The sequence below is a fragment of the Entelurus aequoreus genome, linkage group LG12 (assembly GCF_033978785.1).
Source record: "Entelurus aequoreus isolate RoL-2023_Sb linkage group LG12, RoL_Eaeq_v1.1, whole genome shotgun sequence".
Lineage (NCBI taxonomy): Eukaryota > Metazoa > Chordata > Actinopteri > Syngnathiformes > Syngnathidae > Entelurus > Entelurus aequoreus.
In genome coordinates, this window is record NC_084742.1 from 122,159 (window position 1) to 149,781 (window position 27,623).

Consider the following 27,623-nt stretch of genomic DNA (forward strand, 5'->3'; position numbering starts at 1 on the left):
CCTGCTTGTTTGTTTCCTGCAACAAGATGGCTGCCGTTCCAGAGAGCAGAGTTCTTACTTTCAGCCTTTTTAAATGGAGCTCTTACTCCTCCACATATTTACCCGAGTGAGTCATTTTCACATTCGTTAGTCCGGTATTTGCATTCAATTCAAATGTTTGTCATCGCCATTGTGCCTTCCTACGAGCTAACTGGCCTAGCATTAGCATTAGCATTAGCATTAGCCAACCACTTTCTTGCTTTCTAACCGCTATCGTTTCCAAATAATATTGTCGGTTCATCATTTGAATGCTAATAAATGAAGAGATATTGTGGTTTATACTGCGTTGTGTCATTGTTGTCTTTCTGACATTTTAACATCACGCAGAAGTAGCGACATGCACGGCTTCATCTTTATTGACTTTTTCCTTCTCCAAGCACACAATTGTTGACATTTATTTCCCCACACATTTCACATATTAGTATCGAATTGTTGACATTTATTTCCCCACACATTTCACATATTTTGTAAACATGGCTTCTATTTTATTGATTTTTCCTTCTCCAAGCACACAATTGTTGGCATTTATTTCCCCACACATTTCACATATTAGTATCGAATTGTTGACATGTATTTCCCCACACATTTCACATATTTTGTAAACATGGCTTCATTTTTATTGACTTTTCCTTCTCCAAGCACACAATTGTTGGCATTTATTTCCCCACACATTTCACATATTAGTATCGAATTGTTGACATTTATTTCCCCACACATTTCACATATTAGTATCGAATTGTTGACATTTATTTCCCCACACATTTCACATATTAGTATCGCTGGAACTTTCCCGAAACGCAGCAGTCAGCCGGCTTGCAAGTTCATGTTGTAAACTGCCTTGTTTTAGCCATCAAACCTGCTAATTAACATTTCATATATCAACTTATGTATCCATACACCAACTTATGTATCCATATATCAAGTTATGTATCCATATATCAAGTTATGTATCCATACATCAACTTATACATCCATATATCAACTTATGTATCCATACATCAACTTATGCATCCATACATCAACTTATGTATCCATATATCAAGTTATGTATCCATATATCAACTTATGTATCCATACATCAACTTATATATCCATATGAGGGCGGCGTGGCGAAGTTGGTAGAGTGGCTGTGCCAGCAATCGAAGTGTTGCTGGTTACTGGGGTTCAATTCCCACCTTCTACCTTCCTAGTCACGTCCGTTGTGTCCTTGGGCAAGACACTTCACCCTTTGCCTCTGATGGCTGCTGGTTAGCGCCTTGCATGGCAGCTCCCGCCATCAGTGTGTGAATGTGTGTGTGAATGGGTAAATGTAGAAATACTGTCAAAGCGCTTTGAGTACCTTGAAGGTAGAAAAGCGCTATACAAGTACAACCCATTTATCATTTATCATTATATATCAACTTATGTATCCAAATGTCAAGTTATGTATCCATACATCAACTTATGTATCCATACATCAACTTATGTATCCGTATATCAACTTATGTATCCGTATATCAACTTATGTATACATATATCAACTTATGTATCCATACATCAAGTTATGTATCCATATATCAAGTTATGTATCCATATATCAACTTATGTATCCATATTGCAAGTTATGTATCCATATATCAAGTTATGTATCCATAAATCAAGCTATGTATATATATATATATATATATATATATATATATATATATATATATATATATATATATATATATATATATATATATATATCAACTTTTGTATCCATATTGCAAGTTATGTATCCATATATCAAGTTATGTATCCATAAATCAAGCTATGTATCCATATATCAACTTATGTATCCGTATATCAAGTTATGTATCCGTATATCAAGTTATCTATCCATATATCAAGTTATGTATCCATATATCAAGTTATGTATCCATATATCAAGCTATGTATCCATATTGCAAGTTATGTATCCATTTTGCAAGTTATGTATCGATATTGCAAATTATGTATCCATTTATCAAGTTATGTATCCATATATCAAGTTATGTATCCATATTGCAAGTTATGTATCCGTACATCAAGTTGCATTTAATGTACGAGTGTCTTTTCTCGTGAATGTGAACCTTTGCTACTATCGACTGTCAGCTACCCACAATGCACTGCACTGCCCCTTGTAAACAATCGGTCAAAATAATCTCTGGAAGATGATTTAAACAATAATTTATGCCTGTTTTACCTGACATATATTTGGGTTATGGTCAAATATAACATCTGGCTAAATTGGGCCCTTTGTGGACATATGTGTAGGAAGGTTCTCCTTCTGTTCATTTGATTGTAACATGATCTATTTTGTGAAAAAGTCGATTTAATACATTAAACATTGTTTGTATAGATTTGCTTTGTTCTTTTCTTCGCTTAAGTTTTGTCAGTAAGTCTATTGGAAACTTTTGCTCCGATGCTGTAATCTGCGGTTTTATCCAAGCATTTTGCTTCAATGCTGATATCAGAATCAGCTTTATTGGCCTGCATGGTTGTTATAATTTGACCTTCTTTACAATCTTCTCAATCTGAGAACTTTGAATGAATGCTTGTGTAATGTCTGAAGAGCTTTACTTGTTTCTATTCTGAATGTCGTATAGGAACATTTTGGTGGACAAACCGAATGATCAGTCCTCCAGGTGGTCTTCTGAGAGCAACTACCCTCCACAGGTAAAGTGAAGTTCATTAAAATGGTGTAAAATGACACATTGTGATTTCTGCCGTTTGTGAGAATTGATATGCAAACTGTCTGTCTTGCTGCACAGTTTTTAGTCTTGAAACTGGAAAGGCCTGCGATTGTTCAGAGCATCACCTTTGGGAAATATGAGAAGACGCACGTCTGCAACCTGAAGAAATTCAAAGTGTTTGGTGGGATGAGTGAAGAAAACATGACGGATCTTTTGTCCAGGTGAGGTCGCGCTGCTTCCAATTAAATGGAATAATAATAAGAAAAAGATGGCAATGAGAAAAATATGCTTTTGTTTGAATGTTAAGCAATTTTACTAGCAAGTGGGTGAAGTCCTCACATCCGACAGTTGGAGTTGTGAAAGAGTGGCCTCTGTTTTTCTTCCCCTCCACCAGTGGCCTTAAAAACGACTACAACAAGGAAACTTTCACCTTAAAGCACAAGATTGACGAGCAAATGTTTCCCTGCAGATTTGTCAAAATAGGTAAAAAGAAGGGATTTCTTGTTTGTGCGCTTGTACTTCCCAACTTTGTTGACAACAAGTACATTTGTCCCCCAGTGCCTCTGATGTCATGGGGGCCCAGTTTCAACTTCAGCATTTGGTACATTGAGCTACATGGCATTGAGGATCCAGATGTGGTGCAGCCCTGCCTTAACTGGTACAGCAAGGTCAGACACTTGAACTTCACCATCAGCTTCAAAAGAAATTAGTCTTGACATGGACATTAGAAACATGTCATGGTGATGCGGACCAACATCCGTATCACAATACATTTAGCAGCCTCCAGTCATAACCATACATTATTTGGCATATCAACGATAATAGGACCGTAATTTAGCAGCAGACTAGGGATGTAACAATAATATTGTATTGATAACCGTGGTAAAACTCCAGTATTACGGTTTTGGATTAAAATGAGGTAAAAAAGGACATTAACAACTGTAGTTTGATAAACAGACTGACTGGTGCCAGCTCACTAGCTTAAATTATAACATGAAAACAAGAGTCATTAACGTATTTCCCCTTATTAAGAGAGGCCATACCCCAATCTTTGGATTCAAATGAGGTAACCGATATTAATAACTGCACTTTGATAAACAGACTGACTGGTGCCAGCTCGCTAGCTTAAATGCTAACATGAAAACAAGAGTCATTAATGTATTTCCCCTTATTAAGAAAGGACATAGCCCAATCTAAACTTATGTAAATCCACCAAGATATTTCATTGTGAACCTTGAACCAACAAACTGCTCTCTTAGCATCCTAAACCGAGAGGAAAACAAAACAAGACAAGACCAAGGTGTTTTCAAGAAACTTGCCCCCAACACGCATTACAAGCACATGAGAGTATTAATGACTCTTTGACTGCACATAGTCAAAGATGAGTAAGGAGACAAAGTTCACTTCCAAACACCCCCAGACAAACTTAACTTTTACCAAAATAATGTCATGCATTCAAGTAAATGTTGACATTTTGACAATAAAATTGCATTTGTGTCCAACTGTTGGGCCCTTTTTAAGTGGATTCAAATGATTCTTAATAACCTTTAGTTAATCATGATTAATTCTAGAGATGTCCGATAATGGCTTTTTTGCAGATATTCCGATATTGTCCAACTCTTAATTACCGATTCCGATATCAAGCGATACCGATATATACAGTTGTGGAATGAACACATTATTATGCCTAATTTTGTTGTGATGCCCGCTGGATGCATTAAACAATGTAACAAGGTTTTCCAAAATAAATCAACTCAAGTTATGGAAAAAAGTGCCAACATGGCACTGCCATATTTATTATTGAAGTCACAAAGTGCATTATTTTTTTTAACATGACTCAAAACAGCAGCTTGGAATTTGAGACATGCTCTCCCTGAGAGAGCATGAGGAGGTTGAGGTTGGGGGGGGGGGTTTAGGGGGTAGGGAGTAGCAGGGGTATATATTGTAGCGTCCCGGAAGAGTTAGTGCTGCAAGGGGTTCTGGGTATTTGTTCTGTTGTGTTTATGTTGTGTTACGGTGCGGATGTTCTCCCGAAATGTGTTTGTCATTCTCGTTTGGTGTGGGTTCACAGTGTGGCACATATTTGTAACAGTGTTAAACTTGTTTATACGACACCCTCAGTGTGACCTGTATGGCTGTTGACCAAGTATGCATTGGATTCACTTGTGTGTGTGTGTGTGTGTGTGAAAAGCCGTAGATATTATGTGACTGTTCCGGCACGCAAAGGTAATGCCCTTAGGGTTTATTGGCGCCCTGTACTTCTCCCTAAGTCCGTGTACACAGCGGAGTTTGTAAAAGTCATACATTTTACTTTTTGAAACCGATGCCGATAATTTCCGATATTACATTTGAATGCATTTATTGGCCGATAATATCGGCAGTCCGATATTATCGGACATCCCTAATTAATTCCCATTCAAAAGTGTGATTAAATGGGATCATGACCAATTTTGGGTATTGTCAAGGCACAAGTGGGCTTGTTGTTCCACACACACACGTGCAGCCATCCACTCTGTGGTGAAGTGTCTTCCTGCCTTTGCAGTACAGAGAACAGGAAGCCATCCGCCTCTGCCTCAAACACTTCCGTCAGCATAACTACACCGAGGCCTTTGAGTCGCTGCAGAAGAAGACCCGGATCGCACTTGAACACCCGATGCTGACCCACCTGCACGAGCGACTGGTGCTGCAAGGAGACTTCGACGCCTGCGAAGACCTCATAGACAAAGCCGTAAGAGGTGAAGAGTCCGGCGGTGGCTCCATGGCCACTTGACGTGGTGATGATCAACTCTTTTCTCTCCTTGCCAGACGGTTTGTTTAACCAGTACATCAGCCAGCAGGAGTACAAGCCCAGGTGGAGTCAGATCATCCCCAAATGCAACAAAGGTACAAGCGCCCAAGAAAGCAACAGGGACGACGTGAACAGTGAGCCCATCTATTGAAAGAGTATATTGTCCAAGCTTTGTAGCTGAAACAATGCTGCCTTCCTTTTGGGTGTGGCTTCCCCATCCTCCTTGCATCCACGCTCACATGCTGTCCTTGTACCCGCCTTCCTCTGCTCTCTGCAGGTGATGCTGACGACAACAGGCCAGGGATGAGGGGAGGACATCAGATGGTTATTGACGTCCAGACCGGTGAGAAAGACTTGCAATGACTTGGTTTTTTTTCTTCCTTTTGTCCTTCCTGCTGGTATTCTGACAGGAAGTGTTTGATGTGCGTAGGGCTGGGCGATATATCGATATGCGCGATATATTGCGGGTTTGTCTCTGTGCGATATAGAAAATGACTATATCGTGATATTGGAGTATGTGTTCTCACGCAGTTGCTTTTAGCTGCGGGCATTACACTACAGGCTCTCCTCGCACTTTCCTGTGTCTCCTTCTCACAGACAGCAAGCGCACCTTCTTACACACGTCACATACTGTCACGTCATACGTCACATACTGTCACGTCATACGTCACATACGTATACACCCTCACGCGGCAGAGAGGTAGCAGAATGGTAACGTTAGCTGTGATGCTAGCATAGCCGTGTGAGCGGTAATACAAGCGAAAGAAGGTGCGAATCTGGTAACAAATGAAGGAATAAATAATTCCCCCAAAAAACAGCAGGGGGTCCATCGTCTGGCGGTGGTTTGGCTTCAAGTGGGAATATGTCAAACAGACAACCGTCATTTGTCAAGTGTGGAGCAAAAGCGTTGCTATAAAAAGTAGCATTACTGCTATCCCCACCTTCTACCATCCTAGTCACACCGTTGTGTCCTTGGGCAAGACACTTCACCCTTGCTCCTGATGGCTGCTGGTTAGCGCCTTGCATGGCAGCTCCCGCCATCAGTGTGTGAATGTGTGTGTGAATGGGTGAATGTGGAAATAGTGTCAAAGCGCTTTGAGTACCTTGAAGGTAGAAAAGCGCTATACAAGTATAACCCATTTATCATTTATTTATGTAGCATCATTTGAAAAGTCACCTGCTAGAGAATGAAGAGTGCTTACTCCGCACGTCAACATCTCCGTTCAGTGCCACACGCCCACACCATCAAAATGCAGAGGCAAACTTTTCCAGATCAACACCGTATGAAAAAAATAGTGATTTTTTTAGTTGTGATTTCCTTCTCTGCATGAAAGTTTTAAAGTAGCATATATTAATGCAGTAAGAAGAAATGGTAAATGGGTCGTACTTGTATGGCGCTTTTCTACCTCAAAGCGCTTTGACACTATTTTCCACATTCACCCATTCACACACACACATTCACACACTGATGGTGGGAGCTGCCATGCACGGCGCTAACCAGTCCCATCAGGAGCAAGGGTGAAGTGTCTTGTTCAAGGACACAACGGACGTGACTAGGATGGTAGAAGGTGGGGATTGAACCAGTAACCCTCATATTGCTGGCACGGCCACTCTCCCAACTACACCACGCCGTCCCCAGAAGAATGTTTTAATGTAGACACATAGAACCATCATACTGCTGTGATTATATGCATCAAGTGTTCATTCAAGGCTAAGGCAAAATATCGAGATATATATCGTGTATCGCGATATGGCCTTAAAATATCGCGATATTAAAAAAAGGCCATATCGCCCAGCCCTAGATGTGCGACAGAGGGACTTAGGAGACATTGCTAAGCACGTACCGTTCTCAGTCATTGAACACAAAATAGACAAAGGGACAAGCGGTACAAAATGGATGGATTAATGTGTCAGCACCAAACATGAGGAAACTATCGTCTTCTTTGCTCCACTGTTGAGAGAAGAGCATCTTAGATGGTCGCTTTTGAAGTGTCACACATCATCAAGGACCTGATACCTACTACAGACCGACTGACGGCTTTTTTTAGGGCCAATAACCGATTATTAGTAGTCAAGGAGGCCTGTAAGCCATATGTGGAGGTGATATTCATTATTTAAACATGAGTATTAGATGTATTTATTTATTTGAATTGGGACAATACATATTCATCAACATAGAGCAACAATGTAAATATGCTCATTTTCATCAGTTGTCCTAAGGCAGGTAGTAATACAGTAAACATTCAACAGGTCATGATACAAAAGAATACATCAATCTCAAGACATTACACATTACAAGCATACCGTAAGCACAGACCTTGGACAAAAAAAGTAAAACAAACTACAAACAAAAAAACCTGTGAATAATCTAATTGTGTGTGCATGTCTGATTAGCTTCAGTGCAGTTTTAAATGTTAAATAGGTGTCACAGTTTCTGCTCCATGACTGTATGCCTCTGATAGACATCTCAGTAAACATCTGGACAATTATTATTATTTTCTAGGAAGGCCTGGACCAGTAGTGACATAAAGTTTGATGTTGTGTTTTGCTGCTAAATGAAACACAGCAAACACCTTTATTAGGTGTGTCTCAGAGGAACATCAACATTTGATTTCAAAATATGGAACATCACCTGGGAAAATTGGTCAAAATATGAATACATTTCACATTCATTATCATAATAACTCATCTACTCCATTTTATAACACTGTATAGATTTAATACATTGTAAGGTTTCCTCGTTAAATATTGTCAACATTTCAATAAAAACACGTAGATTATAGTTGAGATGTTTTTCAAGATGGCTGACATCATTTCTTCCTGGATGTTACAGAAAGTATGAGAATGTGTCAGCTGCTGCCTGCTCTTCTTTACTAATATAATCATCTCATATTTGTCAGGATATGTACACAAAGCTGAGATTTTTCTGTCCGTCCATCTCTGTTGCGTTACTTGGTTGAATTACAGAACGTGAAACTCTCCACGCTCCTTTTAATGAGCCCACACTCAGATGGAGGATTGTTCCTTGCAGTAACCAAACACACAAAGCGCAACCGGTAAAACAGCCCCTGAAAGAAGGACAAAAACTGGATGTCCTGCAAAAAAAGGAAGATTTGCAAGCTAAGCAGAAGAGATATAGCGTGTAGAAGCGAGCAACACAAGAGGAAGTGGGTCGCTCTTCACATGCTTGAACAGTGATTATAACCATCTACTTGACTAATACATATTTTTAAATACTATGTTGATGTCCTTCTGTTGTAGTTGTGAAACAAAAACAAAAAAAAGAAGAAGATTGTTACTGCTATAGGACAAAATGCCAAATATCGGCACGGATAATGTGTGGTGATTGAATCCTGCATAGCCTCAAGCAGGTGGCGCTGTCACGCTTGCCATCTATCAAGCATTTTTCCAATGGTGTTCAACAGAGACGGTCTACCTCTTTGGGGGCTGGGACGGCACACAGGACCTGGCTGACTTCTGGGCTTACAGTGTGCAGGAAAACCAGTGGGTGTGCATCTCCAGGGACACTGAGAAAGAGGTAATGGAGTCACCCACACACACAACATGCACCTTAACCCTCCACCTTCAGCAAGCCATACCTGTGCGCCGTTCAGAGCGGTCCCAGCGCCCGCTCCTGCCACAAGATGTGTATCGACTCCCAGCGACGTCAGATCTACACACTAGGCCGCTACCTGGACTCCAGCGTGAGGAACAGCAAGTCCCTGAAGAGTGACTTTTACCGCTACGACATCCACGTCAACACCTGGACACTCCTGAGCGAGGACACGTCGGCGGACGGAGGGCCCAAGCTAGTGTTCGACCACCAGGTAGTTCAGTGCAGCACTCTTCTGCACCTGCTGTTGTGTCCATCATCCAATCAGGGCCAATATTTTCCTTAGTTGAGATTGAGATACACGCTTAGAGTCGACATTTCATTCATGATTTGATTGTAGCTTTTGTTTAGTTATTGTGCACGACTCGCTATGAACAATTGTACGTCACATTCAATACCTCAAATTTACAACAATACTAGCACATTCTAAACATAACAAGATAAGCCTCTCAAAAATGTGTTATTGTGTTTACTTTAGCTACTTGCCTCAAAACATTGTCACTTCTATAATTTCTCGTCTAAATTCGGACTCGAAAGGGGATTGAATCGAAGTCTGAAGGCCAAAAATGCTGAGCGGGACATCCCTAATGTTTGCACATTGCCATTAAAATATCAAACAAATAGTCTGTAGAATTGAAGAAACATTTGGAGAAGATATGGCAAAGTCCCTGGCAGCGGTTCTTCATATGTGGGACAAATCATCATTCAAGTAGAATCAACACAATTCATTAAGGGCATTGATGATGAGATTTCACGCTTTTATCAACTCTTTTCTTCTTGGCGGCTTAATCCACACGGTGGTCAAGCAGCTTGAGCGTAGCATTCAAACAAGTGAGAGTGAGTGTAGAGTTTGAGCAGAAAATGTCGTATAGCTGTTCCAGTCGTTCAAATAGAGATAGGAAAGAACTTTCATAGAGTCATAACGGTAATAAAGTCAGGAAATAAAAGGAAAAGTCTCTTAAAAATATCACTTTCATCATCTTGTGGAATACAATCGGACCATGCTGGTGTCTGCAGTGATCACTTTGTAAAAAGTTTGAATATTTGATTTGTTTGAGAAAGCTTCTGTGAAGCAATCCAGTTGATTTATCCTTAATAGTATTAATAAAGGAGATGAATACATCTCAACAGCATATACTGAATCGTGATATCGCTAGCAAACATTGCAGAACAACAGGGGCATCCATACCTAAATAATGAGACAAAATATCAACTTCCATCCATTTTCTACCGCTTATCCTTCTTGGGATCACGGGGGTGCTGGAGCCTATCAACTTCACAGCATGAAAATAACTGCAGACATGAATTGTAGATGAGACTAAGATTTGTAGCAGGAAATCAACTGCAAACAAACTTTCTCATTAGCGTCACGATCACAGCAGCACTCAATGCACAATAAATCCAACTTTGTCTTTCACTGATTAATATTTAATTTGTGGACCCCTCAGACTTGATGTGCCTCCAATCTTTTCTTTTTTAAATCCAAATAAAGTGAGGTTGTAGCAAGCAGTAACGTCTTGGTGGTGATAAATGCTTGAAATCTTTTCAAAAAGTATTTTTCTTTAGAGCGTATAAATCCACTCCATCCCATTTGAAGTATTTTTTCATGATCGCCTATATATTTGCCTCTGAACCTTTCCAAATACGCCCACATTTCCGCTGATTCAGGGAAATAAACAGTAGCCTAATGGGGCTCCAGACCATGGCCTGGAACCCAGAAGTGCCTCTGGGTCATGTGATTGTTTAGTAAAAGCAGTTGTTGGTGAAATGATCATATTGCCCTTCATTTTGTCCTAAGATGTGTATGGACTCTGAAAAGCACATGATCTACACCTTCGGCGGACGCATACTGACGTGCAACGGAAGCGTGGAGGACAGCCGCACGTCCGAGCCCCAGTTCAGCGGCCTCTACGCCTACCACTGCCAAGCCGGCACGTGGAGCCTCCTGCGGGAAGACTCCTGCAACGCCGGCCCAGAGGACATCCAGTCCCGTATTGGACACTGCATGCTCTTCCACACTGTAAATCTGGAAGACATATTGGTCTGTTGGAAAGAATCCTCTATGTTAATCACATTTTCTCTGGCAGAGAAACCGCTGTCTTTATGTGTTTGGCGGTCAGAGGTCAAAGACCTACCTCAATGATTTCTTCAGCTACGACGTGGACGGGGACCATGTGGAGATCATATCTGATGGCACTAAGAAGGACTCGGGCATGGGTAAGATACCTTTTTTTTCTCTACACTAACCTTTTCCATTTTTATTTTACACATTGGGTCTAAAATCACCCACAATTCAAGAATATTTTAATTTGGTCACTGTAAAAATGTGTAATGGAGTGAAACCTTGTAACTTAGAATACGCATTTAAAATGCATGATTCAAAAACTGATGTACACATCTAGCAAATGACAAAGACTGATATACTATTTATTTGAATCGTCCTTCAAAACCAGGCGAGGCCTCCGTTGATAACTACGTACACAACAAATACTGTATTTTCCAGACTATAGGATATAGTCTGGAAAATACAGTCGGTATATAAGCCGCACCCACTACATTTTAGAAGAAAAACATTATTTTCCATATATTAGGACTATAAGCCGCAGATATATAGTACATTGTAAAATGAGTTATTTACACAGAAATATTTTGTAAATTAATTTACATACCTTAATTATTTCCAAATGGTGTCTGTAACACGGCAGTAAAACGGCCGATCAAACAAAACAGAAGTCATGGTCATGGACCCACTAGCTGCGGAAGCTAGCTCTCCAATCAGCTTGACAGACTCAATAACTCCACGCTGAATTTACTGAAGAATTTGTGAAAGTGAAACAATACAAAAAGAATGTCAGTGTAAGATAATAATACTAACACAGACACTCGTAAACCTTATCATATTAGAGAATGCTCACAACGCTAGCGTCATTACATTACGATAGCATGTTCATGAAAACACTCCTACAGACATCACACATGGGAAGGTTTAGTAAGTAAGAATTGTTTTAGTTATATTGTAAACCTTACAAACGTTGCTTGGAGTCATGAATGAAGAATCAATACGAGTAGAAACGCTATGGACGGCTAGAAGACAGAACGCCACTTCTACTTCCGGTCCAAAGCTTTGAACAGCAGGAAACACTTGTAGGCATTCACCCAGCAGCACCTGCAGTGAGCCAACTCGTCCAAAAGATGGCGCCGTAGCACAAACACTAACACACCTATTCAGTGTCTTCGCATGTCCATCCATCCATCCATCTTCCTCCGCTTATCCGAGGTCGGGTCGCGGGGGCAGCAGCCTAAGCAGGGAAGCCCAGACTTCCCTCTCCCCAGCCACTTCGTCCAGCTCTTCCCGGGGGATCCCGAGGCGCTCCCAGGCCAGCCGGTAGACATAGTCTTCCCAACGTGTCCTGGGTCTTCCCCGCGGCCTCCTACCGGTCGGACGTGCCCTAAACACCTCCCTAGGGAGGCGTTCGGGTGGCATCCTGACCAGATGCCCGAACCACCTCGCATGTGTTTAATGAAAACTGTTTGCTTTATGGCCGTCAGCAAAGAAAAATCCATAAATTACCTGCACCGTTTTATAAGCCTTAGGGTTCAAATGGTAGGAAAAAAGTAGCGGCTTATTGTCCGGAATGTAGGTTAAATTGTCCCTATTCAAAAAGTCAGTGTTGGCCTTGCAAAGCAATAAGGAGCGTCTTTGCGTCAGTTGGCCACTTGATGTCACTGTTTGCATACTTTTTCCATCGCCCAACCAAACGGCTGTTCATGCTTTGATTAGATGTTGTTTTTCCGGAAAGTGTTGCCTTCCCCTGCATCACAATGACACGTGATAGTGAACATTAAATCCGCTTTTATTGCCATTGCAGGCAGTTAGAAGCCTTCACTCTCTGCGTCTGCAAGGTAGAGGACTTCAACAAATCTGGACACTTGCTAATGTAAGACGGGAAGCACTTTCTCTCTGGCCTATAAATGGCTCTCAGCAGCATCCTGGATGCCATGAATGCAGCTAATGGAAGGTTGCCAAATGTAATTCATCCTCTACTTAGTCTATCTAGTGGAAGTTTTCTGATAAGTCATTTTTGGACAAACTGTATCTATGTTGATATTCAAAGTGACAGGCAGAACAAATACATCATGCACTTTATAATTGACCTGTGGGACCTTTTCCTCAATCAAGGTTAGGGAAACCCTCTTTTAATCCATCACAGTCCAAACAAGTGAAATGAATTATATTTATATAGCCTTTTTCTCTAAAGCCCTTTACAATATGAAACATGTTTAAAGCAGTGTGGGTGGCACAATGGCAGTGCCTAGGATGTTGGCAGACGCCCACATAGCATTGAATTATTTGTGCCATTGCATAAACAACAACATTGAATGCTACTTTTTTATTTGATATTTATTTACTAGAACGATTAGCATATAACACATGGGTTTTTGCAACTGAGTCTGATCATTTCTTTTTTTTACCGTAGCATTAAAAACACAGTAAGACTTCATCTGTCGCTAGCTAAAATTGCATTAAATACAATACATATAATAAATACAAATTCTTCAAATGTAACTGCAAATATTTTGTGTGAATTGAATATACATTTTTAATCCTAAATGAAGTCTTTACAGTGTTGCACTTTAGAAGGGTAAATTCCCCCACAGTGTGAATTGAATATACATTTTTAATCCTAAATGAAGTCTTTACAGTGTTGCACTTTAGAAGGGTAAAGATATATTTCCCCACAGGGTGTTGAGTATGAGCTTGTTAGCGGAAGCTAAATCGATGGAGCTCTCTGTCTTGTGTCCCTGACGCGCTTTTTTATTCTGCATGCTGGAAAGGCTTATTATTAATAAATGAAGCAGTTGTATTTATGTGTTAATTATGAAAAGTATTTATTGACCGTAAAGACGTATTGCAAATAAAGGCCGTTAAAATCAGGATGAATTTGCATGCGGAGCGTCTGCGCTTGTTGCCATGGCGCCAGGCTGTTTTTGCTCGTCTGCTGCTTGCTGTTTTAGTTTTTTTTCTCATTGTGGGAAAAAATGCAATAATTAATGCAGCTTATTTGAATCTTTTTCATACCTAGTGTGCTGTACTTTTGAATAATGATGGTCGCTTCCTTGCTTCTTAGTGCCAATGACCGGCTTCACCCAGAGAGCCACCATCGACCCCGAGCTCAACGAGATCCACGTCCTGTCAGGCCTCAGTAAGGACAAAGATAAACGCGAGGAGAACGTCCGCAACTCTTTTTGGATTTACGACATCGCCCGTAACAACTGGTAGGACTCTAAACTCGCTGACTACCCTCTCTATGCCTGAGCAGAATTCAAAACCGCCAGCACTTCCTTAACCCTCCACTAAGGAACCGCCCATCCCACCCTACATAAACACACACTTCATCTGTTTCCATGCACTAAAAAAGTCATTATTTAAAAGATGGGACTAACATTCAGACAACATTTTTTGCATTTGTTTAACAAAAAGGTAGTTTTATTTCCTCAAAAAGTGCCAACAAATTCAATAGAAGTGACCAGAATATGACTTGAAATAAACGTACAACCTGTCACTATTCAACTAATTCTTGTAAGTGAAGTAGAGATGAACTGCTATGGGTAATAATCATAGGGCGTAGTGGGTAGAGCGGCCGTGCAGGTTCGCTCCCCGCCTCTTCACATCCAAATCACTTCACCCTTGCCCCCATTGTCGCTCACACTGGTGAATGAATGATGAACGATGGGTGGAGGTCGGAGGGGCCATAGGCGCAAACTGGCAGCCACGCTTCCGTCACTCTACCCCAGGTCAGCTGTGGCTATGAAAGTAGCTTACCACCGGCAGGTGTGAATGAATGATGAAAGTAGCTTACCACCAGCAGGTGTGAATGAATGATGAAAGTAGCTTGCCACCAGCAGCTGTGAATGAATGATGAAAGTAGCTTACCACCAGCAGCTGTGAATGAATGATGAAAGTAGCTTACCACCACCAGCAGGTGTGAATGAATGATGAAAGTAGCTTACCACCAACAGGTGTGAATGAATGATGAAAGTAGCTTACCACCACCAGCAGGTGTGAATGAATGAGGAAAGTAGCTTACCACCACCAGTAGGTGTGAATGAATGATGAAGGTAGCTTACCACCAGCAGGTGTGAATGAATGATAAAAGTAGCTTACCACCACCAGCAGGTGTGAATGAATGATGAAAGTAGCTTACCACCACCAGCAGGTGTGAATGAATGATGAAAGTAGCTTACCACCACCAGCAGGTGTGAATGAATGATGAAAGTAGCTTACCACCACCAGCAGGTGTGAATGAATGATGAAAGTAGCTTACCACCACCAGTAGGTGTGAATGAATGATGAAAGTAGCTTACCACCACCAGCAGGTGTGAATGAATGATGAAAGTAGCTTACCACCACCAGCAGGTGTGAATGAATGATGAAAGTAGCTTACCACCACCAGCAGGTGTGAATGAATGATGAAAGTAGCTTACCACCACCAGCAGGTGTGAATGAATGATGAAAGTAGCTTACCACCACCAGCAGGTGTGAATGAATGATGGCTTCTCACTTCTCTGTGAAGCGCTTTGAGTGTCTAGAAAAGCGCTATATAAATGTAATCCATTATTATTATTATAACAATACACTGTTGTGACTAATATACAATTATTAAAACCACCATGTCTTTAAAACCGAGTGACGCCTCTGTTCGAAACTTTAACCAAGGGTCTTTGAACGCACTACAGTTATGGGCAATGAGATGCAAAAAGGTGTACACAGGATTGAGGATATTGGTACCTCATCCTGGTTCCATGATGTTGGTGCTGTGTGTGGGCACAGTCACACATGGCAGTCAGCCATCTCTGTGCTTATTTCTTTGTGTCTTGTCCCAATCAGGACATGATGACTAATGCTGCTGATTGAATGACATTTGACCTGTTCAGTTTATGTCCAGGACAGTTCATCAAATGACGCTTCACTGTCTTCTTCTCATGACTAAAAAAGGTAGACATACATGGCTCACCACTTTGGCGACATAATGTTCAAAGCCCAACAGGGTCATTTCTAGGGAAAATTGATTGTATTGTCAACTTGATCAATATCTTTAAATAGGACCTATGATGATTGTGGTCTTTTCTGACTTATTAATGTTGTTACAAAGTTGGATACTGGTGGTCAACACCACCAAAGTATCACATCATAAGGTTCATGCTTTTTGGCGAAAGCTTGCACGCTGTTTTGGATGCCTCTGTTAGCGGGGTTTTGCAGTCTGGCAGGGTTTCCCCGAGACTGTCAAGATAACTGTGGCGGTGGGGGCGTGGTCACCTTGACGCCATTGAGTAATTTGCATAATTTACTCTGACAATATGATTTTCTTTAAATAGGCTCAATTAATGTATACATACATCCTAACACAAATCTGTTATTATTAATTAGTATTAACATATATATATATATATTTTTTTTTTTAAATCGTTTTGCCATATTTACATTTGTTGCTGCTTTTTATACAATGTACTTTGTTGGGATTTTTTCAAGTGTTTACAGACTTTCAGAGACTTTTTTAAATGAAAAACAACTAGCAACAAATCTAGCATCTTCTTCTGGTGGTGTTATGGAATGTACTCGTGTTTAGAGACTGACATGTCCCTGACTAATGAGGCTGCAGTCACACTTGCGTAGCACGGTTGCTCCAGTTGGATTTTCTCTTCTTAAAAGCTGCCGTTGTCCTCTTAATATTTGCACATTTTGTAGATATCTGCAATATGTATAAAAATCACAGACATGCTGACAACGCTCCAGACAATGGCGTGCGTTTTGTTTACTTCCGGTTTTGGTAGTGCGGTTTTCGGTGATAAAAGTCTTTATTCAGTGGTCAAGTTGTCGGTAAATCACTTGTCGAAAGTGCACAAATAATATGCTACATTAATGAACTCATACTGTAACGATCAGCTAATGTTAATGTTTTATGTTCGTGTGGTTTGGATTGGATTTCCCATGTTTACAAACACACCATCCGTGCCTGACAGGTGATTGGCGGAGAATGAGGAAATGTTGTTGTGTGTCCGGCGGGGAAGCAAAGACTCAAGGAGACCAAAGTGTTAAAACTTGTTGGAATTGTGCCGTTGTTTGTTATCATAAGATTTGTAATAAAAGTAAAAAATGGCGTCAGACTTTGTGTGATTTCTGCTGGGGGCTACAATACATTATATTACTTTGATTTGTTTTCAAGTACAAAAAAACCCTTATTTTCAAGGTGTGTCGGTAATAAAAAAAAGCCGTGGCGACGTGCCACATTCAATACCTTTAAGAGGAGACATTGCTGTGATGTCAAAGCCAGGCGGATGTACTTATTTGGACGTTAACTAAAGCTCGCAGTTAAAGGGAGAAAAGCTCCTCCCCCTCTGCTTCAGGTAGTGAGGAAACACAAAAGGTAGGATAAAGTATTATTTTCATCTAATCTTGGCATGCGCAGAATAAAACCCACGTGTGACGTAAATGCTGCATGAAGCAGCTTTTTTCATGCTCAGTCGGAATCTGAGAGTTTGCAGGTGTACCTAATGATGTGACCGAGTGAATTTGTAGCATGTTATTTTCGACTGTCTGTAAAAAGAACTAGCAGTAACAACTTCAAGATATTTTTTAAACAAAGTACATTTTCCAAAGATACTTATGATGCAATCTGGCACCGCCAGGAAGTGTTGAAATGTAGATTAAAATCATCTTTAGGCAGTGTGAAAGTGCAACATAACTACTGTCTGGTTACACAATATCCATATGTGCACACTGTGACTTCCTGTTAGGTGGGCTTCAAAACAAAAGCATATTGGTTAATAACCTGGATTGTATCACTATCAAAATGCCAAAGCCATTATTATAAGCAAGATTTACAAAAGTTTTATATAGTCAATACATACAACAAAAGGACCATAACAGCTGTTAGGTAACATCAAAAGAATACAAATATACACAAATGACCATGTCAACAAACTGCTGTTGGTTTTATTATCACCCATGTTACCTTTCACAAGTCTGTATTCAAAGTGCCAAGTCTTGTATTTTTACCCATCCAAGGTCTTGCGTGTACAAGAACGACCAAGTCGTGAAAGAAAACCCCAGCAAGGTCCTGCAGGAGGAGGAGCCGTGTCCACGCTTTGCACACCAGCTGGTCTACGACGAGATGCACAAGGTAACCTGCTCCTCATCAAGCTTTTAACTACTGCCATCAATCATTGAAGAGGAAGAGGGGTTTTTTTCTCCCGGCATGTGAGTGACAGACATGTTGGCCAATCAAAATTGTTGATGTTTCGCTTCAAAGAGAAAGAGGTCTCACTCTGTGTTGTTAATTCTACTGTTAACTAAACACAGTGAGCCCTCTTCTCAGTCATCCACAATCTTTGTCTCGGTGGGCGGAGAGCACACAGGACGCACGGACAGAGAGCCTCCCTACTCGCCAGTGAGAAGTTCTGACCAAAATTAGGAGAAAAAAACCTTCCTTTGTGGTAATATTTCAGCTTCTAATGGGATGGGCACGTACGAAGGAGCGAGAATGCCGTGTTAGCAATAAACACAAACACCTTGTTCTTCCAACTGGGGAAAAAATGCACTTCCAGTTCAAGTTTTGCTTACATAGATGAGTTTGTTTTATTTTTTGTTATTTACCTTCCAATGACAGTAGTAAACAATGGTAAAGTAATGAGAAATAAAAGTTTAAATTGTTTCTTGCATTATTATGATCTATTATGATTACATGACATTATAATCACTGTATAGTTTATTCCTTCAGTTTAAGAGCATGATGTTGACACAAGCTCTGAGTCTAACTAAGTCTGTCTGCATAAAGCCAAAGATTTTTTTGAAAGTCAAAATTATGGAACAGTCTGGGGTTCTCTGCTTGGGATGCTGCCCCCGTGACACGACCTTGGATTAGCGGAAGAAGTTAACGGATGGAAATGTTCTAATGTGCAGCACCTTGAGACAAGAATGCATTTATATGTATAAAATATAGAGATAGCAATTTTGGAGAGAAAAATCGCAATGAGGTTTTTTTCTCTAAATGGTGCAGCCCTATGTGGTTAAAGTTGGTATATTCCTTTGTTAGCTATCATGCAAAGACACACTGAAGTATTGTATTTGCAGAAAAAGCAGCATGTGACAACTCTGCATGATTCTGAACTATTTAGTGTTTGCGCTCTCAGGTGCATTACTTGTTTGGCGGCAACCCAGGGAAATCTTGTTCTCCAAAGATGCGCCTGGATGACTTCTGGTCGCTCAAATTGTGCCGACCCTCCAAGGAGTACCTCCTCCGCCACTGCAGATACCTCATCAGGAAGTACAGGTCTGTGAGCCCCCAGTGGATGGAATGCTTTTCGCCGACAGTGTTCCCTCGCTACAACACGCTTCACTTTACACAGCCTCGCTCTTACTCATTTTTTTACAGTGTCACATGCTTTTTTTTTACAGTGTATGAACGCGCATTGTGTTCTGCGTCCTGATTCGCTAAAGGACTGTTGACCATTGTCAATCAATCTTATTCATGCACACTGGGGGGATATCGTTCTGAACAAGTTTTTAATATGGATGAGAATTTGGAAACAAATGCCCTCTTGCACCTTTATAATGCAGGACGAAGCCAAAAGCGCAGGAGTTAAGGCCCAAAAAGATTGTGTGACTCTGGTTATGTGTGGAAATGCTGCAGGCTTTATGATTTAAAAAAAAATCCTAGAGCTAGGGCTGGGCAATATATGGATATATCGCGGGTTTGTCTCTGTGCGATATAGAAAATGACTATATCGTGATATTGGAGTATACGTTCTCACGCAGTTGCTTTTAGCGGCGGGCATTACACTACAGGCTCTCCTCGCTCTTTCCTGTGTCTCCTTCTCACAGACAGCAAGCGCACCTTCTTACACACGTCACATACTGTCACGTCATACGTCACATACGTACACGCCCTCACGCAGCAGAGAGGTAGCAGCATGGCTAACGTTAGCTGTGATGCTAGCGCAGCCGTGCGAGTGGCAATACGAGAGAGAGAAGGTGTGAATCTGGTAACAATTGAAGGAAGAATTAATTCCCCCCAAAAACAGCAGGGGGTCCATCGTCTGGCGGTGGTTTGGCTTCAAGTGGGAATGTGTCGAACAGACAACCGTCATTTGTCAAGTGTGGGTCAAAAGCGTTGCTATAAAAAGTAGCACTACATGCTAATATGTAGCATCATTTCAAAAGTCGCCTGCTAGAGAATGAAGAGTGCTTACTCCGCATGTCAACATCTCCGTTCGGTGCCACACCATCAAAATGCCGAGGCAAACATTTCCAGATTAACACCGTATGAAAAAAATAGTGATTTTTTTTAGTTGTGATTTCCTTCTCTGCATGAAAGTTTTAAAGTAGCATATATTAATGCAGTATGAAGAAGAATGTTTTAATGTAGACACATAGAATCATCATACTGCTGTGATTATATGCATCAAGTGTTCATTCAAGGCTAAGGCAAAATATCGAGATATATATCGTGTATCGCGATATGGACTTAAAATATCGCAATATTAAAAAAAGGCCATATCGCCCAGCCCTACCTAGAGCCCTAAAAAACAGCTTTTAATCTTTGGTTCCATTGTTTAATACAGTAGTGTACTGTACTTATTTGTTTAAATCCACCAAGATTTGAACTTTGAGAGTGTTTAAACGAGAGAAATGTGAGAAAATGTTAATGCCTGTCTGAGAAAAGTGTGTGGTTAGGGGTTTTACAGATTTAAAACACATATAAGAAATTAAAAAACATATACTGTACAGGACTGTAAACGGAAAAAAACATATACAAAAACAACCTGTAAACGAAAAGAATATATAATGAACAAAATGAAAAAAATCAACTTCTTCTAGAGGGATTTCACTTAAAGCGGGTATTTTTTGGAAGGTAACCCCAGCGTTAAAGGAGGGAACACTGTGTAGGTCTTCTCACTGTGGGCCGCAGAAATATGATTTGTCAGGACTGCAGCGTGTCTTTTGCTCTGCCAGGTTCCAAGAGAAAGCCCAATCTGAGCCACTGAGCGCGCTCAAATACTTGCAAGATGACCTCTCGCTCACTGTGGACCACACAGACCCCCAGGAGACTAAAGAGGTTCTGGATTGGCCTTTTATTGTGCTCTATTGTCTCTCTGCTGACAGTTGATAATATTGATGTTGCAATATAGTTTCAGCTCCTGCCCTCGGCTCTCTTCAAGTCCAGCAACGATTTCATCCCCCTTGGTGAGTCTCTCATCTGATTTCACATGTTTGACAAAATAGTGGAAGAGAGCTGCACAATTGCATGTGATTAAGTAGCAAATAGGCTAAAATCATGTTTGCAAATGATATGTCCAAGGTAGCACAATAGTGGATTGGAATTGTCTTCATCCTGGCATTGAGACCCTTCAGTAAGCCCCACTCTTGGCTTTTACACTAATGATGGCACTTCTCAGTACGTGTCCATGCACTAAGTTAGTCTGATTTCTCAAAGAGTTTGGTTTTAAATAAGCCCATGGAGACACCTTTGTCCGATCGTGTTCAGTTTTTGAAAAATGGCACTACACACCTGGATTATGACATTGGAAAGCAGACCTCTGGAGGGGACCCTTCACATCCTCTCTCTGAACCCTGAAGCAGATACCTTTCAATAAAAACATAGCAATTGTCATGAAGAGGAGAAAGTTTATTTGCTTCACAAATGAAAAGAACAGAACATTTTCAAGTGCATGGATGGGAGGAAAGAAGAAACAGATTTATTTAAGAAGGTAGCAAAGGAAACCCATGGTAATATATCTAACAAGGTGAATACTAAACCTCTTCACACTGCAATCCAAACTGATGAACAATAACTCTGTATTCCACAAGATAATCCACAACCATAGCAAACTTCCTCTGCAACAGTATCCATCGGAACAAGAAGGCTCTTTTCCTTCCATCAATCCACAGAACCTCATGAATGAACTTTGAAACGTTTTAAAGTTTTGTTTCCATGATTCTTTGTCCAAGCATCCCTTGAAAACAACTCCTCTTCCTTTGTAGTAGTGTCATGTTGAAGATCATTTGTATTTAACATCAACATAGCCATTAGAGACCTGTGCCAATATCACTTCAAACAAGTTGTAAGGATCCACAGATGGCTGGTGTTAGGTCATAGGTCAACTGGAAAAGGACTGAAGTAAGCGCCCCCCAGTGTACTGGAGGCTCATGACTATGACCAATAGTGGAATTACTGGACACTTCACATGTAGGTGTGAAAATACTCAACTATTTGAGAAATCAGACGCATTTAGTGCATGGAAAGGCAGCGACTGTAGTAGGCCATCAATTCATTCATTGATGAAAATGAACTTGGTAGGCCTGGGCCATATGGCCTCTAAATAAAAGCAACCATTTTGTCACCAATAATTTGATTGATTTTCCCCCTGCTTTTTAAAGAAAGCAGTGAATACAAATGAACATCATCAAATAAGATGATGTGTGATTACAGACTGTGTTTATGATTAAAACATCATCAAATAAGATGTGTGATAACAGACTGTAGGAACACAAGTTCTAATTAGAACATCATCAAATAAGATGATGTGTGATAACAGACTGTAGTTCTAGTTAGAACATCATCAAATAAGATGATGTGTGATAACAGACTGTAGTTCTAGTTAGAACATCATCAAATAAGATGATGTGTGATTACAGACTGTAGTTCTAGTTAGAACATCATCAAATAAGATGATGTGTGATAACAGACTGTAGTTCTAGTTAGAACATCATCAAATAAGATGATGTGTGATTACAGACTGTAGTTCTAGTTAGAACATCATCAAATAAGATGATGTGTGATAACAGACTGTAGTTCTAGTTAGAACATCATCAAATAAGATGATGTGTGATTACAGACTGTAGTTCTAGTTAGAACATCATCAAATAAGATGATGTGTGATTACAGACTGTGTTTATGATTAAAACATCATCAAATAAGATGTGTGATAACAGACTGTAGGAACACAAGTTCTAACTAGAACATCATCAAATAAGATGATGTGTGAAAGCAGACTGTAGTTCTAGTTAGAACATCTTTAAATAAGATGATGTGTGATAACAGACTGTATTTATAATTAGAACATCATCAAATAAGATGATGTGTGATTACAGACTGTAGTTCTAGTTAGAACATCATCAAATAAGATGGTGTGTGAAAGCAGACTGTAGTTCTAGTTAGAACATCTTTAAATAAGATGATGTGTGATAACAGACTGTAGTTCTAGTTAGAACATCATCAAATAAGATGGTGTGTGAAAGCAGACTGTAGTTCTAGTTAGAACATCTTTAAATAAGATGATGTGTGATAACAGACTGTATTTATAATTAGAACATCATCAAATAAGATGATGTGTGATTACAGACTAGGAAAACATGTTCTAGTTAGAACATCATCAAATAAGATGATGTGTGAAAGCAGACTGTAGTTCTAGTTAGAACATCATCAAATAAGATGATGTGTGATTACAGACTGTAGTTCTAGTTAGAACATCATCAAATAAGATGATGTGTGATTACAGACTGTAGTTCTAGTTAGAACATCATCAAATAAGATGATGTGTGAAAGCAGACTGTAGTTCTAGTTAGAACATCATCAAATAAGATGATGTGTGATTACAGACTGTAGTTCTAGTTAGAACATCATCAAATAAGATGATGTGTGATTACAGACTGTAGTTCTAGTTAGAACATCATCAAATAAGATGATGTGTGATTACAGACTGTAGTTCTAGTTAGAACATCATCAAATAAGATGATGTGTGATAACAGACTGTAGTTCTAGTTAGAACATCATCAAATAAGAAAGTGTACATTTAAAAAGTGAAGGAAAGTCTGAAGATGTTTTCAGAGTGAGGCTGTCACCTGGTGGACATTTTGTTTCCTTCAAGCTGTTTGATTGGCTGCTCCCCTCAGGGTTCTCCGACATGGACCAGACGTACGCCCAGCGCACTCAGCTCTTTGACACCCTGGTCAACTTCTTCCCTGACAGCATGACGCCGCCCAAGGGCAACCTGGTGGACCTCATCACCCTCTAGCCCCTCCCTCACAAGACAGACTCCTCCTCCACCTTACCAAACACACACACACACACACACACACACACACACACACACACACACACACACACACACACACACACACACACACACACACACACACACACACACACACACACACACACACACACACACGGGGCAGAGAGAGAGTGAAGGACAGCAGGTATTTCTCTGACCAACAACAACTGTTAGTGTTCAAGACCCCCACCCTCTCCTAGCAGTAGATGACATACATCCATGTAGAAAAGTGTCTTGTGGATGGAAGCTGTGCTAGCTAGCAGGCTACTGTCTCTAGGTTCTACCATGTGTGTTCTCCTCCTACTGTCTGTGGGTTCTACCATGTGTGTTCTCCTCCTACTGTCTGTAGGTTCTACCATGTGTGTTCTCCTCCTACTGTCTGTAGGTTCTACCATGTGTGTTCTCCTCCTACTGTCTGTGGGTTCTACCATGTGTGTTCTCCTACTGTCTCTAGGTTCTACCATGTGTGTTCTCCTCCTACTGTCTGTAGGTTCTACCATGTGTGTTCTCCTCCTACTGTCTGTGGGTTCTACCATGTGTGTTCTCCTCCTACTGTCTGTAGGTTCTACCATGTGTGTTCTCCTCCTACTGTCTGTAGGTTCTACCATGTGTGTTCTCCTCCTACTGTCTGTAGGTTCTACCATGTGTGTTCTCCTACTGTCTGTGGGTTCTACCATGTGTGTTCCCCTCCTACTGTCTGTAGGTTCTACCATGTGTGTTCTCCTCCTACAATCTGTGGGTTCTACCATGTGTGTTCTCCTACTGTCTGTGGGTTCTACCATGTGTGTTCTCCTCCTACTGTCTGTGGGTTCTACCATGTGTGTTCTCCTCCTACTGTCTGTAGGTTCTACCATGTGTGTTCTCCTCCTACTGTCTGTAGGTTCTACCATGTGTGTTCTCCTCCTACTGTCTGTGGGTTCTACCATGTGTGTTCTCCTACTGTCTGTAGGTTCTACCATGTGTGTTCTCCTCCTACTGTCTGTAGGTTCTACCATGTGTGTTCTCCTCCTACAATCTGTGGGTTCTACCATGTGTGTTCTCCTACTGTCTGTGGGTTCTACCATGTGTGTTCTCCTCCTACTGTCTGTGGGTTCTACCATGTGTGTTCTCCTCCTACTGTCTGTAGGTTCTACCATGTGTGTTCTCCTCCTACTGTCTGTGGGTTCTACCATGTGTGTTCTCCTACTGTCTGTGGGTTCTACCATGTGTGTTCTCCTACTGTCTGTGGGTTCTACCATGTGTGTTCTCCTACTGTCTTTAGGTTGTACCATGTGTGTTCTCCTACTGTCTGTAGGCTCTACCATGTGTGTTCTCCTCCTACTGTCTGTAGGTTCTACCATGTGTGTTCTCCTCCTACTGTCTGTGGGTTCTACCATGTGTGTTCTCCTCCTACTGTCTGTGGGTTCTACCATGTGTGTTCTCCTACTGTCTGTGGGTTCTACCATGTGTGTTCTCCTACTGTCTGTAGGTTCTACCATGTGTGTTCTCCTCCTACTGTCTGTAGGTTCTACCATGTGTGTTCTCCGCCTACTGTTTGGAAACCATTCATTTCCGTCATGCCGCGTTTGCATCCCAAGCAACAGTCCAATAATGTATATTCCATGTGCCAGGATGCTACTTTGTGCACATAACTACTCCCTCGCTTATCGCTCTTAATTGGCTCCGGACATATCATTCATCAACCTTCTAATGAACAATTTGACAGCTTTTTAGTCACAAAATATTACACTCTTTCATCCAACCTAGTAATGCTGCTTGAGGCTGAGCCAATCAGTGGCCAGCATACTGAACAGTGGTTTACTCTCATCTGTTGGCCAGTACTACTGTAGTCTTGACATGTTTATGCTTATGTAGCTCTAAAAAATTGTAGAATATATATATAAATAAAACATGTCAATACTACTGTAGTCTTGACATGTTTATGCTTATTTAGGTCTAACTAATGCTTGAAAAAAGTTTTGAATACAATCCCATGTGGCGAGGGACGACTGTACATCAATTTATTTGGATCCAACCTTCAGATTATAGAACATTACAGAGATATATTTTGGTCAAATATGACTTTTTATGCTCCAGCCTCACTCACTAGCGCTGAATAAGAGTTGGGATCCATGCTGCCAATAAATCAGTTGTGTGAATAATTGTAGCAGGTTTTATTCACCCTGCAGATAATACTTTGATGGTACTGTAGTATTATTGAAACACTATTTGGGCCACACTGAACAGAAAAGGATTCTTTCTAAAGTCGGTCGTCGTTAATTGACCTCAAACTAGAAGCTTCTTTCAAACCTGCCACCTTTTACTATTTTGTTGTTGTGACTGTTCTCATGTTTACAGTTTTTGTTATGTTAGGTTGTATTTTTATTCTAATAATGTTATTAAGACTCCTTTCTTTCTCGTTAAATCATGACAACGCTTTGTGGTAAAATGTCTTCTTTAAAAAATGGGACTTTTCTTAATACTGACAATACAATATTCAGACTTTAGACACGTAAAATGACAATTTTCCTCCTACAATATTGTTGTTTTAAAAGCCCGTTCCATAGTTGAGTTACAAACTTTTCCTTTTATGAATACAGCCTTTTTCTTGACGTCCTGTAAGATTATGACTATTTTGTCAGAAACGGCTGTTCATAATTATTTTGTCACGATGAGTTTATTACGATAATATCATTAATGTTTTCTTGTATTGTCTTAGACTTTTCCCCCTAAAACCTTAACCCTAACCTCTTTTCAGAATACATAATGTCTTAATATTGCAACCAATGAAATTCTCATCATTTCTACTAGGAAAATGACTTGAGTATTTTTCCCATAAAAAATGTTTCCTTGTATTGGTCTCAATAAATGACACCTTAGTGACAATACATGTTTACTTTTTGTAAACAATATTATTCCTCATCAAATTCAGTGTCACAAATGTTAGAATGTTGCTCACTAAATGTAAAGATGAAATACAAAAGACTGGTAAAGTTCTGACTTCACAACCTCATCGTCATATTCTCACTTTATTCTGACAAAATGATAACTATATAACCCCTCTACTGTTATACTTTTCTGTTCAGTGTGGCTTTAAGCGTCAGTGGTGTAACGACTGTAATATGAATACTAGTCTTTTGCATTAACACTGGTCATGTTGGTGTTTTGTTGTCTGCAAAAGCTATCAGAAATAATCATATTGTAAAAAAAACTAAAGCACCTTTGTTTCAAAACAATGCCAAATATGAAATGCTGTTTTCGGGGTTTCCTTAAATTCCCCTCTCATTCTTCTCTGTGGAGAAGTGGGCTGCCCTCACCTGTGCCAGCACTTCTCCATGGCCTTGTAGTATTGCATTGTATGTAATGTACATAAGGAATAAAGATTGTATTTTCTTCA

The 27,623-nt window shown here is 40.4% G+C and overlaps 1 protein-coding gene across 3 annotated transcripts; it reads left to right on the forward strand.

Moving 5' to 3' along the window:
• On the forward strand, positions 1-27,623 carry LOC133661323 (muskelin). 3 transcript variants are annotated; one of them, XM_062064449.1, is made up of 19 exons: positions 1-106; positions 2,646-2,715; positions 2,811-2,953; positions 3,127-3,215; positions 3,291-3,400; positions 5,275-5,467; positions 5,538-5,654; positions 5,798-5,863; positions 8,946-9,058; positions 9,135-9,347; positions 10,932-11,153; positions 11,221-11,350; positions 14,263-14,410; positions 18,201-18,315; positions 19,325-19,464; positions 21,147-21,249; positions 21,323-21,377; positions 24,087-25,442; positions 25,716-27,623. In XM_062064449.1, the coding sequence occupies exons 1-18, from the start codon at positions 27-29 to the stop codon at positions 24,206-24,208; spliced, it is 2,229 nt and encodes a 742-aa protein (XP_061920433.1). In that variant the 5' UTR covers positions 1-26; the 3' UTR covers positions 24,209-25,442; positions 25,716-27,623. The 3 variants fall into 3 exon arrangements, with proteins under 3 accessions (XP_061920433.1, XP_061920432.1, XP_061920435.1); XM_062064448.1 differs by having other exon boundaries at positions 24,087-25,409; XM_062064451.1 differs by having other exon boundaries at positions 5,538-5,615; positions 24,087-25,409.

What these genes read in the sequence shown, in the direction of transcription:
- LOC133661323 (XM_062064449.1), top strand. Translation starts at nt 27, where the DNA reads ATGGCTGCCGTTCCAGAGAGCAGAGTTCTTACTTTCAGCCTTTTTAAA. An exon ending in CTGCAGATTTGTCAAAATAG is followed by an intron (nt 3,216 to 3,290) that starts GTAAAAAGAAGG and finishes TTTGTCCCCCAG; the next exon opens with TGCCTCTGATGTCATGGGGG. An exon ending in CAACGATTTCATCCCCCTTG is followed by an intron (nt 21,378 to 24,086) that starts GTGAGTCTCTCA and finishes TGCTCCCCTCAG; the next exon opens with GGTTCTCCGACATGGACCAG.